The sequence below is a fragment of the Gasterosteus aculeatus genome, chromosome 10 (genome assembly GCF_964276395.1).
Source record: "Gasterosteus aculeatus chromosome 10, fGasAcu3.hap1.1, whole genome shotgun sequence".
NCBI lineage: Eukaryota > Metazoa > Chordata > Actinopteri > Perciformes > Gasterosteidae > Gasterosteus > Gasterosteus aculeatus.
In genome coordinates this window covers 12,051,211-12,064,879 of record NC_135697.1, presented here as the reverse complement: position 1 = coordinate 12,064,879, position 13,669 = coordinate 12,051,211, and the positions used below count along the sequence as shown (strand labels likewise).

Here is a 13,669-nt window from a genome sequence, read left to right as displayed (position 1 = left end):
CAGGGAAGACAGGATATGCAACCCTGACTGCACACCAGCAGCCGCTGACAGGCTTATGGAGGCTGGGTGGAGGTGTGTGTGTGTGTGGGGGGGGGGCACTGAAAGCGCATCACCTCTAAACCAGTCTTCAAATTAATACCCCTAAAATATACATAGAAAACCAAACGATGGCACACTTCAACTTTTATTTGTTTTGTCAAACAACACACACACACCCGAACCCTGCAAACATAAAACCAAAACAGTGCGGCGCCCAAGTTCTCTGAACAGAAACGAGTCTAAAGGACAATCAAGACGTCGGGTGAGGAGACCCGCCGGGTCAATGCCACAAGGAAACAAGGCAGAACTGGGTCAAGAAAAACAAAGCGTGTGACATGCATCAAATGCACACCTTCAACCATACAAGTTTCACAGAAAACAAATGCAGTGCACTTACCAAAAATACATATATACTTTTATAAAAGCCTCATTGTTCCCTCTTACAATGACAGCAAAATACTTTGTGCAAATTCCTCTGCGAGTAGATTAAAACCCAACTAGAGAAACAACAAAAAGTATAAAGTGAACCATGTACAGTAAACGATTCCCCCCAAAGAGGCAGAGAGCACCTTTCAATCCGGTCCTTCGTTTTTCAAAGCGGATTAAAACAGCCCTCGTCTGTATTTCCCTCCAAATGGGAGTTGATTGACTAGTAAATGGGTGGAAAATAAAATAAAGGAACGATGGCGGACTGTACTTGTAGTGGGACCCGTTTGGGAGAACCACCCGGTCACAGGACGGGCCGGGCCGGTTTAGAGACGCAACGCGCGGACGGTGGGCGTCCTGCTATGTGCAAAGTCTGCACGCCGCCGTAATGAGACTAAACTGACGCTCATTTAAAGCCTCAATCGACAACCAATTAAATAGAACAGGGAACTAAATGAATGAGTGCTTGGCATTAATGGAATGACCAAGTGCCCTTAGACTGTAATAGACAAGTTAATTAGATTTCGTAATCAAAAAGGGCAGCATTAGAAACTGAATTGGAATTAGTCACATTTTGCACCAACTTCTCAAACTACAAGATTGCTGTCAAGACATTGTTGCAATATACATATAGATTTATAAATGTGCCTTTGACGTACACAGAGCCTTTGCAGAAGCTAAAAAAGGCCCCAACTAACCAAACGTATAATATAATTCCAAAAAATAAATATAACATAAATAGGCACAAAAGAGTGAGCTTAAAAGTCTTTTTTTTCTCTTTTGTATGTAAAAAACAAAAATCCAGCTGGTATGGCGAGGTTTTTTTTTCTTCCTCTTCCTGTGTGACTGTCACTGTGATCCGTGTGGGTTAAAAGCGGTCTGACCACTCGACAGTGGTCCACACTAGTCAAAGTGTTAGAGTGGAGAGCTCCTGCAGCCTGGTGTTAAAATTGGTATCAAAAATTGAGGGAGGGGGAAAAAGAGGGAAGAGTATCATTCAGGAAACAGTGAGAGAAGCTAGTTTGCTTCCAGCCACCCGGAACATGAAGAGGTCATCGGATCTGCATTGTGACTCACTGTAGCGTGCATCTAAAAAAAACAAAAAAAAGGGACGGGAGGACAGAACACACACACACTTAAATAACAGTTCCCTCATTCAGTTACATACCCCATAAATATATTCTATTTTGAAAATAGGCGTGTTGGCACTGATTTTCTAAGCAGTGTGTTATGTTTTCTTTTGGGGGGCTCTTTGTTTCGCTCCAACATCGTTTGAGACTAAGTGGCAAATACGGAAAAATAAACTATAATAACACCCCCAACCCCCTTTTAAATCACTCCGTTTTTTCACCCCGATTCAAACACATACACATTCATTTTGGTGGAAAGAGGATACTTCGGTCTCCCTGGATGAGGGCACTTTGTGTGTAAAGTAATGATTACCTGGCAGGGGGCTCAGTGGCTACAATACAGTCATCATAGTCTGGACTCCACAGTCAACAAAGTTCTGGACTCCACAGTCAACAAAGCTCTGGAAGAACCCATCAACATAACAAAAAGATTAGTGAAAACACATTTTTCCAAGATGTTAAAAGCTTCCATAAAAACAGGGTCGCTTGTAAGAACTCTTTGTTGGTGCACTGTCCATTCTTCGGGGTGTGAATCGTGGCCGTCCGACACCCCCCAGTGGCCTGCATGGACATTGCAGTCTGAGGACATTTCTCCAACAGTAATCGAAAGCAGATACATGAAATATACAGTTGTAACATCCGACTTAATCCCGTGGATTTGTTAAGTCTACATCAGCATTTTCACCCCACTGGCCTCACATTTCAAATTAGTGATTTGCTCTGTGAATAAGTTACACTTCCATCTACTCCCATTCCTATTAAATGTAGTCACTTGATTGACAGGCCGTGTACTGTGGTCTGATCTAGTGAGCGGGAGTGAGCTCAATATGTGTGCGCGCGTGTGTGTGTGGGTGGGGGGGGGGAAGAGGGGAGTCAACAGTAAAACAGATGGCAACAGACAAAGCAAGATTTGCCTATATGGGAGCTTGGGGGTGAAGTGTGGGGCAAGCAGGAACAGGTGGATCTCACATGCAGCAGAATATATGCTATGCCTCGGAGACCTCGCGCAGGATGCTGTTCACTAATTAGCATACTGTGAGAGTGTACCTGGTAGGCGTAAGCGTTCTGTGCGTAGTTTAACGGCATATGTGGGATCATGACCCCTCCAAAGTTTGAGTAAGAGTACGGCTGCAAAAGAGAGACAGAAGGAACACATTAAACCTCAGTGCAAAGAAGTACCTCTATGAAGGAAACAGTGCTTGGCAGAGGTTGAAACATGTACATATAGATTTTATATCATGCAGTTGATTTGAGAGCCGGCAGCAATAAGCGTTTCTCATGCAAGTATTACAATTTCCCTGCTAATAGTTCTGACAGACGGTATTGTCTAAATAATTGGGATATTATTAGCACTTACATTGATCATGCCGGAGCCAACTATATGTTGTGATATATTTTCTATTAATTGAATGTAAATTGATAGATTGTCCTCGACCTTTAAATGAAATCTTCCTGCATGCGAAAATGACATTCTCGATAGCGTGGCGATGTGCGAGCGTTACGTGATTGTAGGGGGTGCCGCCATTGAGGACGGGCGAAGGTTGTGCCATACTCCCTCCCATGGGTGCACTGCAGCCGCAGTAGAAGTACGGAGTGGGGCTTATCCAGGGAGCAGGGCCAACCAGACGGGACGGCATGGACCCTGGATGAGGAACAGCATGAACAACACTCGACATTACGGTTGGAAAATACATTTAGTGCCGAGAGCTTGTATTGTCGCCGTCAGCCAATTGAGTTCTTTCTTGAGGGCATTAGAATACATACGGGAGCTCCTTTCCTTCATGATGGCAGGACCCAGCTTGAGCTTCCGACCCTTAAAACTGATCTGTTGCTATGGTATTAGATGAGAACAGAAAACATTACTCCCAGTTGGAGAAAAGAAAAGCAATAGATCAGCAATCACGCATCCACTCACCTCAATGATTGACTGAATGTTGACTTCTTCGTTGAAGTACACGAACCCGTACCTACAAAAGACACAAAGAAAAAGGCTGAATACAGATACCCAAAAGAAAAATATCAGGAAAAAGAAAGAGCTCCAGCAAAGTTGTGAAAAAAAGCTTATGAATATTCATAAAACTGATGTGGAAATAAACAGCCGCCACAGTTCACACCCACACACTGTCACACAAGCTAAAAACAAGTTTTGCACAAGTTAACAGAAATATTTATGGTTTAGCCATGACACAAATTGTACAAGGCAGTACAATAATACACATATACATTGTTTATAATTTTCTCACCCTTTGCAGATCCCTCCACGATATGTGATAATTTTCACTTCCTTAACAACTCCATATCTTGCAAAGAAGTCCCGCATTTCATTTTCATCCACCTGAAAATTGGATGAAAAAACATTTCAAAGTGAAAATCCTAATTTGGGTTGCTTTACTGGAACTATTCCCCTTAAAATGAAAAGCACTTGTTCACAACAAGCAGCACAACTAAGAACGAAGACTGCGGATCAGGTTGAAACATTGTGCTCGTGCATTGCAATTCAAATGCATAATGAAAGGGTTTCACTCCTGTAAAAGTGAGCTTTTTAGGATTCAGATATATTTTATACGAGCTAAATTGCACCCGATCTTACCTTCATGTCGATCCCACCAACAAAGAGGGCGTTGGGGGTCAGTTTGCCTTCGGGCAGAATGAAGCCATTCGACAGCTTCAGGGACGGGGACGTCTGGTTGCTGCTGCGGGGCTTTTGGGCGTCCTAACAACATGACGTCTTGATTAATGAGGTACGAAAACGCCAAAACAAAATGTTCAAACGGTTCCAGGGATCGCGCTGGAAATAATACACACGCTAAAGTACAAATACCTACAATGTCATAAGATTTGGGGAGGAAGGGGGTCGTCAATGGGATCGAATTTTAAATTCTAGACTAATTCCCACTGAATGATGTCGTTACGCGGTGGGACGCAACATGTGCGTTGTGGGGGGGCAATAGCATGACTGCTAGGTGATCATGCTAACGTTAGTTAACCGAACTTCAACGATCAAACCTGTTATGTATGACAGTGGAGCAAAAACAGTTGAAGAAACAGCAAGTCGTCGTCAGACCGCCGATATTAGTTAATGCTAGCTAATATTAAATGTAGCTTGCCCAACCGAGTTTAGCTACTAGCAGCTAGTGCGCCATTTTCGAATCTCAAGGCGAAGGTTGCTAATTAGCTAACGTAGCTAACGTAGCTACTTAGCTAGTACAGATTTATACGTCAACAAATGGCTTCAATTAAACAAAGCAATACACGGCTTTTATTTAAACGGTGTATTCTAGTCTGCATTTAAAGTTTCGCTGAAACTTACCATTTCTAAAATAGTTAAAAAATAATAAGCTAGCCGGATACACTTCAGTGCAAGTTATGGCGCTTCTTCTGCACAACAGCCACCTCTGAGCGGCCGGAACCACGCCTACTGCACATGACTACGCTTACTTCCTATCAAACGCTAGAAGTGGGATTTATATCAAGTTAAAATGTTATTTCTGTCCTTACTATCTTTTTATCAGTTACATTAATATGCATCCCTAAGGATGTAACACAAAGTTGTCCCGAACAATGCATGCATAATTTCCATTGCCCCCTTCCTCAAATGAAGCATTATACCGGACCCTACAGATTACTAAAGTACCTCCAATCCAACTATATCTTTTCTCCTTAACTATGATATATTGTTCTTGATAAATTGTCATCCAAAACACCGTAATGTTAGCTGAAGATGAACCACGAAAAAGGGTAACTCGTCATGAGATAGTTTACTGCAAAAACTAGCTCAAAATGTGACATTCTTTAGGCCAAATTAATAAGCTAGTATTGTACATATTTGAAATTTGATTTGATGTTTTATTGTACATTGTACTCAACTGTATTTTGTAGTGCGGCGGAGGCCCCGCCCACCGTTTCTCTGATGGCAACGAGGTGGTTGGGTTACCATGGAGACCCTGCTGGGCGAGATCCACCATCTTTAGGTTTTCAGCAACGTGAGACATTTTCAAAACATTCAGTCTGACGGACAAAACCTGATCCAAAATATCTAGCGGACACTTCAAACATTTGAGCTGTTACGAAACAACATGGACGGGTTTAACGCTGAGCAGGTGACGGTAACGTAACGGTAGCTCATTGGTTCTACCCGACGGAAGAGACGTTTAATAAACAGCATGTTTCAACAAACAAGGCTTGTAAAAAACTGTAATTTAAATGTAACTTGTAAATTAAAGTCAGTGGCTACACTGGTGACAATGTTAGAAGGTTTGTTTATTGTCATTGTTCAACACAGGCTTTGTTTGTTGTTGTTGTTGTTGCAACGCTCACTATACTTTTGTCCGAACTACAGATGGATGATGACTCTATCTTCAATATGAGTCAGAGCAGAGCACGTGCCTTTCCCCCAACATTGCCCTTGGAATGTAGTGCAGAATCATTCAAAGTGTATCAAGTAAGAATATCTGTGTCAACATTGACCTGCATGCTGCCGTACATCACCTTAACATTCAAGTTGTTATTTTCCTGCAGACACTCCTGAACCAGAGGCATTACCCGCCCATTCTTCAGGCCAATTCTCAGACACTGGCAGCTCCCTTTAAGGAGCTAAGTTACCACCGTACTCCCAGTGAATCTATCGGAAATAACTACAGTCCCCGGGCGCAGGGACTCAAGATTAACAAAGTCCAGCACAGCCCTTTAAGTAAATCCCTGGCAAAACCAGTAGGGGCTTGTATCCTTTCAGGTCTGTGTGAGATTGTTAACATTTGCAATGTTCTTTCTTTAAAAAAATGTATTGCTATTATCTTTCTTTTTAATCAAAAATCTGCCCTGCAAACTTCTCAGAATGTATTTGGATCTTAATCAGGCTTTTAGCATCAAACCCATCTGGAAGGAGCCAATCAATAACATCAAATACAAGGTTATTCACATATACACATTTTGAGCAATAGCTTGTCTTTCACGTGCTTTTTCTTGAAGCACTTTATCTCATTTGTTTACGCTTTCACGCGGATGCATCTTCTCTTGCTTAACTCTCTCGAAGGCAAAAGTCTAAATCAAGGAACATTTTTACTCCCAGTCGCCGACCCATGAGTCCTCAGGAGCAGTTGGCCATCTTACACAGGCAAGAGGAGATGATGAGGGCCATGCAGACAGAACCTACGGAGAGAGACCTCGAAGCAAGTATCAATTCATTCTGTAATGAACTAGTTAGTTGCTGATTAGAAACGTCTGATTCACCTTGTTTGACACATCGTTAATCTTAACTTCTCTCCCATAGAGGTATACATACTATATCACCAATGGTGTCCCCAGCTCTTTGCTGGCAGCCCAGCCACTTCAGCAGATGATGAACATCATGCGCCAACTGCCTCCCGAAACTGAGGATAGTAATATACACGACAAGATTATGAGGGAAAACATACAGGAAGAGGTCAAAAGAGAGTATTGCTTCACTCTCACGAAGAGCATAGGTAGGAAACAATAGAGTGTTAGTGAATATTCAATGACAACTTTGGACATTTTGAACACAAGCAAGTACCATCGTCTGAGCAAAATATACTCAGAACTCGGCTTCAGCTGTTCTTTATTTCTGTTGCTATTTATGTATTTGTTAACACATCAAACACAATCAATTATTATTCCAATCCTTTAATTCTTTCATTCATATCATGTGGGTTTGAAAAATCAGTCCGTCAAGTTGGTGCTTGTGTTGATTATCATTGTACTTGCCTTGAAAATTACACTTGATCATTCTGTTCAATCTATCCGTCTTTGATGTGGCTCCTTTATAGTGGACTACATTCTAATGGACCCATCTGAGTGCCAGAGACTGTCCATATCCAGCATCCCCAAGTCCTTTCCCAGGAGGGTGATCCGCGGGCCAGTGCCTTGGCACACTAGTTACAAGAAGGTCCACACGTGGCAAGGCCAACATCTGTATGCTCTCGGTCACATAATGATCCTATTACAGGATGTCTGGCTGAGCAGGTAATACAAGTTCCTTACACATTCAGTGAGCTAGATTATGCTTAACATATTCTTTCAAATCCTGCTAAATAATCTGAAAATCAGCTTCCTTAATGGCCTGGTAATTTGGTAATATTATAACACAATGAGGATTAACAATATGTGAATTAGAATATCACAAAAAACAGCCTCCAAACTTATTTTTAGAAGGGCTCTTTGTATGTATTTATGTGTCTTTTTGCATGCATCAAATCTTCTTTATTACATTTTTGCAAATAGAATATATACAAGCTAAAATCAACAGATACAATCTTTTTTCAGCTTCTCCTCTTTGAGATTTGTTGGACTGGGAGACCTTTTCTCCACCAGCCTCCCCCTCCTGCCATCTGAGTTTGAAGAGTTTGTCCAGAGACAGTGCCAAACCACAAGGGATGAACTGGTCCAAAAGTGAGTACTGCCAACATGCCAGATTGTCTCAAACCAGTGAGACCACACTGTGGTGTCCAGACTTAATTATGTAGCATGTCCTTTCTGCAGTATACACAACTAAGAGAGCTAATCCTGTCGTAGATGCAGTCTCACGTTACCGACATGTCCACTTTGTCTGACCGCCTCTAAGGGGATTGCTTTACACACCGCCTCACTTCATTATTCTATTGCATCCTTTTCTGTGTGATTGTCCTATAGCCTGTGTGACCACGTAGCGGCCCTGTAGGACGACTGGCTGCATGACAGAAATATGAGCCGCTGTAACTTGTAGAAGCTAGCTTCTTTCACCTACGTGCATACCATCACTCTGTATGTCAGTCTCCCCTGGCATGTCTCTTTTTATCTATGAGGTTGTGTAAACAAAACAAAAACAATAGAAAATAGCTCAAACTGAACGGAACAATCCTCTTCTTTCAGTTGGCTGCCTCGCTGTGCTTCACTCATCGACACTTCCAAGAACCTGTGGTCGCCCCTCGTACACGAGGGCGAGCAGGACGCTCTAGTTAGTGTCAAGGAGTTCTTTAGCTGTGTGGCTGCTCTCATGTCAATGCAGCTCCGAAGCTTGGTGGTAGAATCACTACAGGACCTGTTGTTTGTCTTCACTAAACATGAGGTTTGGTAAAAAAAATACGTCCACTTCCGAACTCGTTACGATGGTCTCAATGAAATTGTGCGAAAGCAAAATCTACTCGTACTTTGCTCTTTGTTCTTCAGGAGGGCAATGACTTTGGCGAGGTGTTCGATGAGATGAAGTATATTCACTCTCAGGTGCTGCTGGTTGAGCTGCAGGTGAACGAGCCTCACATCGACTTTAGTCCGAGCCTTCAGGAATGTTGGGAGTTCATCCGCAGAGGCTTCATGCAAATCATCAACAGTGCCGAGAAGATCCCGCGGGTACAGTATTCCCTAAGCATATGACAAACAATACACAACACACGTTGCTGTTTCAGTTTTTGAGCAACAACCAATATAATCTGTGACTAAAACGCTTTGGGCAGGTGGAATTTCACCTCTTTGACGATGTAAAGAACTTTTACCTACGAACTGTCAGTGTTGATGAGTCGCTGGTTACAAACATAATCAACAAAGCCGAAGACGTTTTCCACAAGAACATCGTGGGACCTAAGAAGTAATGTCACAATGTCGTATTCATACCTTTCATGCGTTCAGATGTCCTAGCAGCTGTCGAGGCGCTGCTAACACCACATCTCTTTCTTCAGGTATTTGAGCGTTTATCAGAAATACAGCAGTCTACTGGACCAGACAGCAAAGCAGGAAATCTCATCTTTTCTCAAAGACAGACAGTCGTTAGAAGGATTTGGAGATGTAATTGAACCTTTCCATCTCAAATCTTTCATTTTCGATTGGTCTTTGCTGTCTAAGTCCTCGCTCCCTTTTCAATCCTCAGGAAATTGAGAGCTTTAATCACTTACGGGAGGAGATTGCCTCCCTGCATGTCACGGTGCCCTTGTCCATGTTCTGCCTGCATGCTGGCAAGCTGAATGATGACCTGTGTGAGCGTGTTGAGAGACTGAAAGACATGATCATCATGTTTGAAATGAAGGAACACCGAGAGCTTAATGAGGGGTGAGGTTAAACTTTTCATAAATTCAACATCTGTATTTTTGGGGTTTTTACAGCAAATCAGCTAAACGTTTACTAAACGTTTAAGAAAGAGAATATTAACCATTATTTCCCAGGATATGTAGGAAGTATGAGGAGATCACCGAGACCATCAGAAGCACTCCAGAAACCACAGAGGAGCTAGCGTTTCTCAACGAGTATATCAAAATAACCAGTGATGTGACCACTCGCAAGCTGATAGATGAGATTGATGATGCGAGATACCACCTGAGCTTCCTCCTGGACCATGCCACTCTACCCTGTACGAGAAACCTCTCATGTTATTCACAATTACAGTTCAAATAAAACAAACAAATGTAATTTACACCAATTCAGGACATCGTGTACAATGTATCATCTTTTCTAGCTGACGACTTGAGGCTGAATGCCAGTGTTTATCATTGGCCCAAAAACATCCTGACTGAGCTGGAAGACGGCAGGACTCATCTGGCCACGATGAAAGAACAGGCTCAGGACTTTCTGCAAAACAGGTTTATGAACACTTTTCACGCTCTCACACGTTGCTCTCACACGACTGTGAAACTAATAATTTGAATTGGGAACTGTTACATCCATTTGATTATCTCAGGGTATTAGAATTTCACCTCAGGCTGAAGAATTTGAACAAGGAGATACGGGCCTTTGAGAAGAAGCATGTGATGAACATGGAGGAGATAAAGAACAACGTGAGAAATCTCACTCGAATCACTGCCAGCCTGGAGGCCGCTGTCACTGAACAAGAGGTAAAAGATGTTTTCGATAGAATAAATATGCGCATGGTGATTGCATGCCGTATGATCGTTATACCCCTGATGTTCTACAGGGTATCAACCATGAGCAGTATTTGTTGGAGATGGAACAGAGACAGAACCCTTTGCTCCAAACTCTGATAGCTGGCAAACTGCCATATGATCAGCTCTGGACCACAGCTCTAAACTTTCAGAGCATGTCAAAAGTGTGGATGAATGGTAAGGCGATCACTTGCGAACCGCAAGCGCAAGGCAGGATGCCCAGCTGTTTTCATATTGTTGTCCTTGTTTGTGTCATTAACTCCTAGGTCCTTTCCTTCACCTGGATGCTGAGAGAATCTCTGATGACCTTGACGTGATGTGGAGAACCATGCTTGAACTCACCGAGTCTTTCCTGGATCGTTTTGGGCCTTATCGGGTGGCCAAAAGCTTCAAAATAAAAATCGAGGAGTTCAAACGGCACCTGCCCGTCCTGGCGACCATCTGTAACCCCGCCATCAAAGACCGCCACTGGGAGGCGGTCAGCTGAATTTACGTTTTTGTCTCATTCCATCATCTGATTGAAATCCTGTGTCAGATTCACATCGGGTGGACCGGTTAATATTGCACGACACGTTTTGTCCGTGTGCAGATCAGCAGCGCCGTGGGCTTTGCGGTCAAACCGGATGCGAGCCGCTCGCTGCTGGACATGTTGGACCTGGGGCTTTCCAAATTCTCCGATAAGTAAGACGCTGACGTTACACTGTGTAGGTGTACATGCAAGATGTAAAATGAATGTACCGCTTTAAGAGGAACGCCGTGGCTCGTGATGAAAAGTGACCTTGGACATGTTCACCGATATCAGTTATGCCTCCAGAGGCCTCAAGGTTGTTCAGAATCAATTCGAATTTGATTTTTTTCATGGTCAAGCTGACAAGATCACAAAATAATGAATTTATCAACTAGGAAAATATCACACAAATGTCTAACAGGATAAAATTATTGATATCTCGTCCAGTTGTGGACGTAGACTACAACGTGACTGGAAGGGGCGGAGGCAAACGACCTCGAGGCAGTCATTCTAGTTTGACCTCTGTCCTAGGTTGGAAGAGATTGGAGCGTCCGCTAGTAACGAGTACTCTCTGGAAAAATCCATGGAGGAGATGATGAGTGAATGGGCCGAGCTCCGTCTCTCTTTCACTCCTCACAGAGATACAGTGCGTGAACCACTTATACAATCACACACTTTCACAGTAGACCTCCCACCAAGTGGACTGTCATTGTAACTTCTTGCAAAGACTACATCTTCACTATTGCAGTGTTGAGGTCAACTTGTTTTAAATACATTTTATATCTCATCACAGGGTACTCATATTGTGTCGGCACTGGATGACATCCAAGTGCTTCTTGATGACCACATCATTAAGGTACAGACTATGAGACGGTCACCTTTCATTAAGCCAATAGAGACCGAATGTAAGGTAAGACATGGCAACGCAAGTCACCGACGTTGGCTTTTGTTGGATTATTGTCGCATTTTATAAACTATACTTACTCATATTCTCACCATTACGTCCTTACCCAGCATTGGGAAGAAAGGCTGCTGAGTCTACAGGACATTCTAGACTCCATGTTGAAGTGTCAAGCTGCTTGGCTCCACCTTGAGCCCATCTTCAGCTCTGAGGACATCGTTGCCCAAATGCCTGAGGAGGGACGCAAGTTTGCCATTGTGGACAGCTACTGGAGGGACATCATCGCCACAGCGGTACGATTCACTTGAAACAGAACTTCTTGTTGAGTCCCACACAAAATGCTTCACTAGGTGCCTTTTTCCACTGCTCCAGGTGAAGGATACACATGTGCTGGTGGCTACAGCTCAACCTAACATGCTGGAACGACTACAGGAGTCCAACGTGTTTCTAGACGACATCCAAAAAGGCCTCAATACCTACCTGGAGAAGGAGAAGCTCTAATTCCAGGGTCCATCAAAATCTGGAGGTCATAACAAAAGAATATAGATATGTGATATGTGATCATTATCATATAGCAATTATTGCAAATGAATATATGTTGGAACAGAAACACATATATATCTGTTTATCTTCTCTTTGCTATGAAAAAAACATTTAACATCTTTATGGCTCTTTTATTTCAGAATGGGTGATTGGTTCATTTTTCATTCAATAATACGGTCAAAATAAGATCAAAACAACTGTGTCATTGTTTGCAGTGTTCTCTTAACCAGCAGTGTGTTCTGATGGCAAACACTAGGTGGCAGCCAAGGCAAACCAGTATTCCACTGGTCTCAGCCCAAATGGTTGTAATAATTGTATCTCTTCATTCCTGATTGCTGGGCGTGTGATTTAATGCCTTTAATCTCCATAGAGGCCGGAGCCTTTTCACGACAGACAGAAGTACACGAAGCTTAAGTAAAGGGGAATGTGTTTACTTTAAAACCCCCAGCAGTTGAGTTTCACATTCTCAAGCCCACCACTTTGGGTCTGAGGGGAGTGTTGCTTCCATCTGATTCTGTCTTAATGTCAGCGCTGCTTGAAGCACTCTGCGGTCGACCCCTGTGGGTTCAAACATAATTCGTCAGATGTCTGAATTCAGCTGCTGCATGAACGGCCACCCTAGACTATAGGCCAGGAAATAGTGCAACATTAAATCTATAGTATTTAATGCAGCTGATGGAAGCGCATGTGACAGATGCTACTATATGTTCAATGGTGTGTTGAAGTTGCACAAATTGAGAATCTCGAGCGGCTCACCAGTAAGTAAAGGACCCTCCAAAGTCTCTTTCAGCTATAGTGTTCTCAAAACAACGTGTCCTTCTCTGCCTAGTCCCTGCAGGATTCCTCAAGTCAAAGTGTAAACGCCCCCAGAGAGAGCTAGATGATCATTTCCATATAAAGACAATGAGAAAACGGAACTAGCAGAAGCAGAACCCTGACATGTTCTCCAACACTCTGTGCGAGTGTGACGGCTCTGTTTACTCTCTACGACAAATAATCTACTTCAGTTCTCTGAGCAAGGACGCCCGGGCTGCAGCTTTTATTGGAGTCACTCAATTTATGTTAGGGTTGAGCTGATAATGAAACGGAGGAACCTTCTGTTTTTTCAGATAAGGCTCCTCTAAATCAGTGTCTCTCAAGCTGTGGGGCGCGACCCTCTAGCGGGTCGCAGTACTTTTACAGAGTCGCAGGGAACTATATTGAGAACCTCCCATATTACCAGAGTGAATAGTACACGGACTGATGTTGCCTCTCTCAAAAC

General features: G+C 43.0%; 2 protein-coding genes across 2 annotated transcripts; one reads left to right on the top strand and one right to left on the bottom strand.

The window, feature by feature from the left end:
• Positions 1–171: 171 nt before the first annotated feature.
• Positions 172–5,438, bottom strand: dazl (deleted in azoospermia-like). The gene is made up of 9 exons (XM_040189523.2): positions 4,906–5,438; positions 4,186–4,308; positions 3,839–3,930; positions 3,511–3,562; positions 3,360–3,426; positions 3,098–3,237; positions 2,643–2,723; positions 1,909–1,996; positions 172–1,554 (listed from the first exon to the last, which is right to left on the bottom strand). The coding sequence occupies exons 1-8, from the start codon at positions 4,906–4,908 to the stop codon at positions 1,928–1,930; spliced, it is 627 nt and encodes a 208-aa protein (XP_040045457.1). The 5' UTR covers positions 4,909–5,438; the 3' UTR covers positions 172–1,554; positions 1,909–1,927.
• Positions 5,439–6,804: 1,366 nt separating this feature from the next.
• Positions 6,805–12,602, top strand: LOC120826922 (dynein axonemal heavy chain 3-like). Its single transcript, XM_040189521.2, has 18 exons — positions 6,805–7,057; positions 7,379–7,574; positions 7,875–8,000; positions 8,460–8,655; positions 8,757–8,936; positions 9,041–9,171; positions 9,263–9,368; positions 9,451–9,629; positions 9,743–9,927; positions 10,033–10,156; positions 10,255–10,408; positions 10,489–10,633; positions 10,723–10,934; positions 11,046–11,137; positions 11,496–11,610; positions 11,758–11,874; positions 11,979–12,158; positions 12,238–12,602. The coding sequence occupies exons 1-18, from the start codon at positions 6,931–6,933 to the stop codon at positions 12,364–12,366; spliced, it is 2,694 nt and encodes an 897-aa protein (XP_040045455.2). The 5' UTR covers positions 6,805–6,930; the 3' UTR covers positions 12,367–12,602.
• Positions 12,603–13,669: the final 1,067 nt, after the last annotated feature.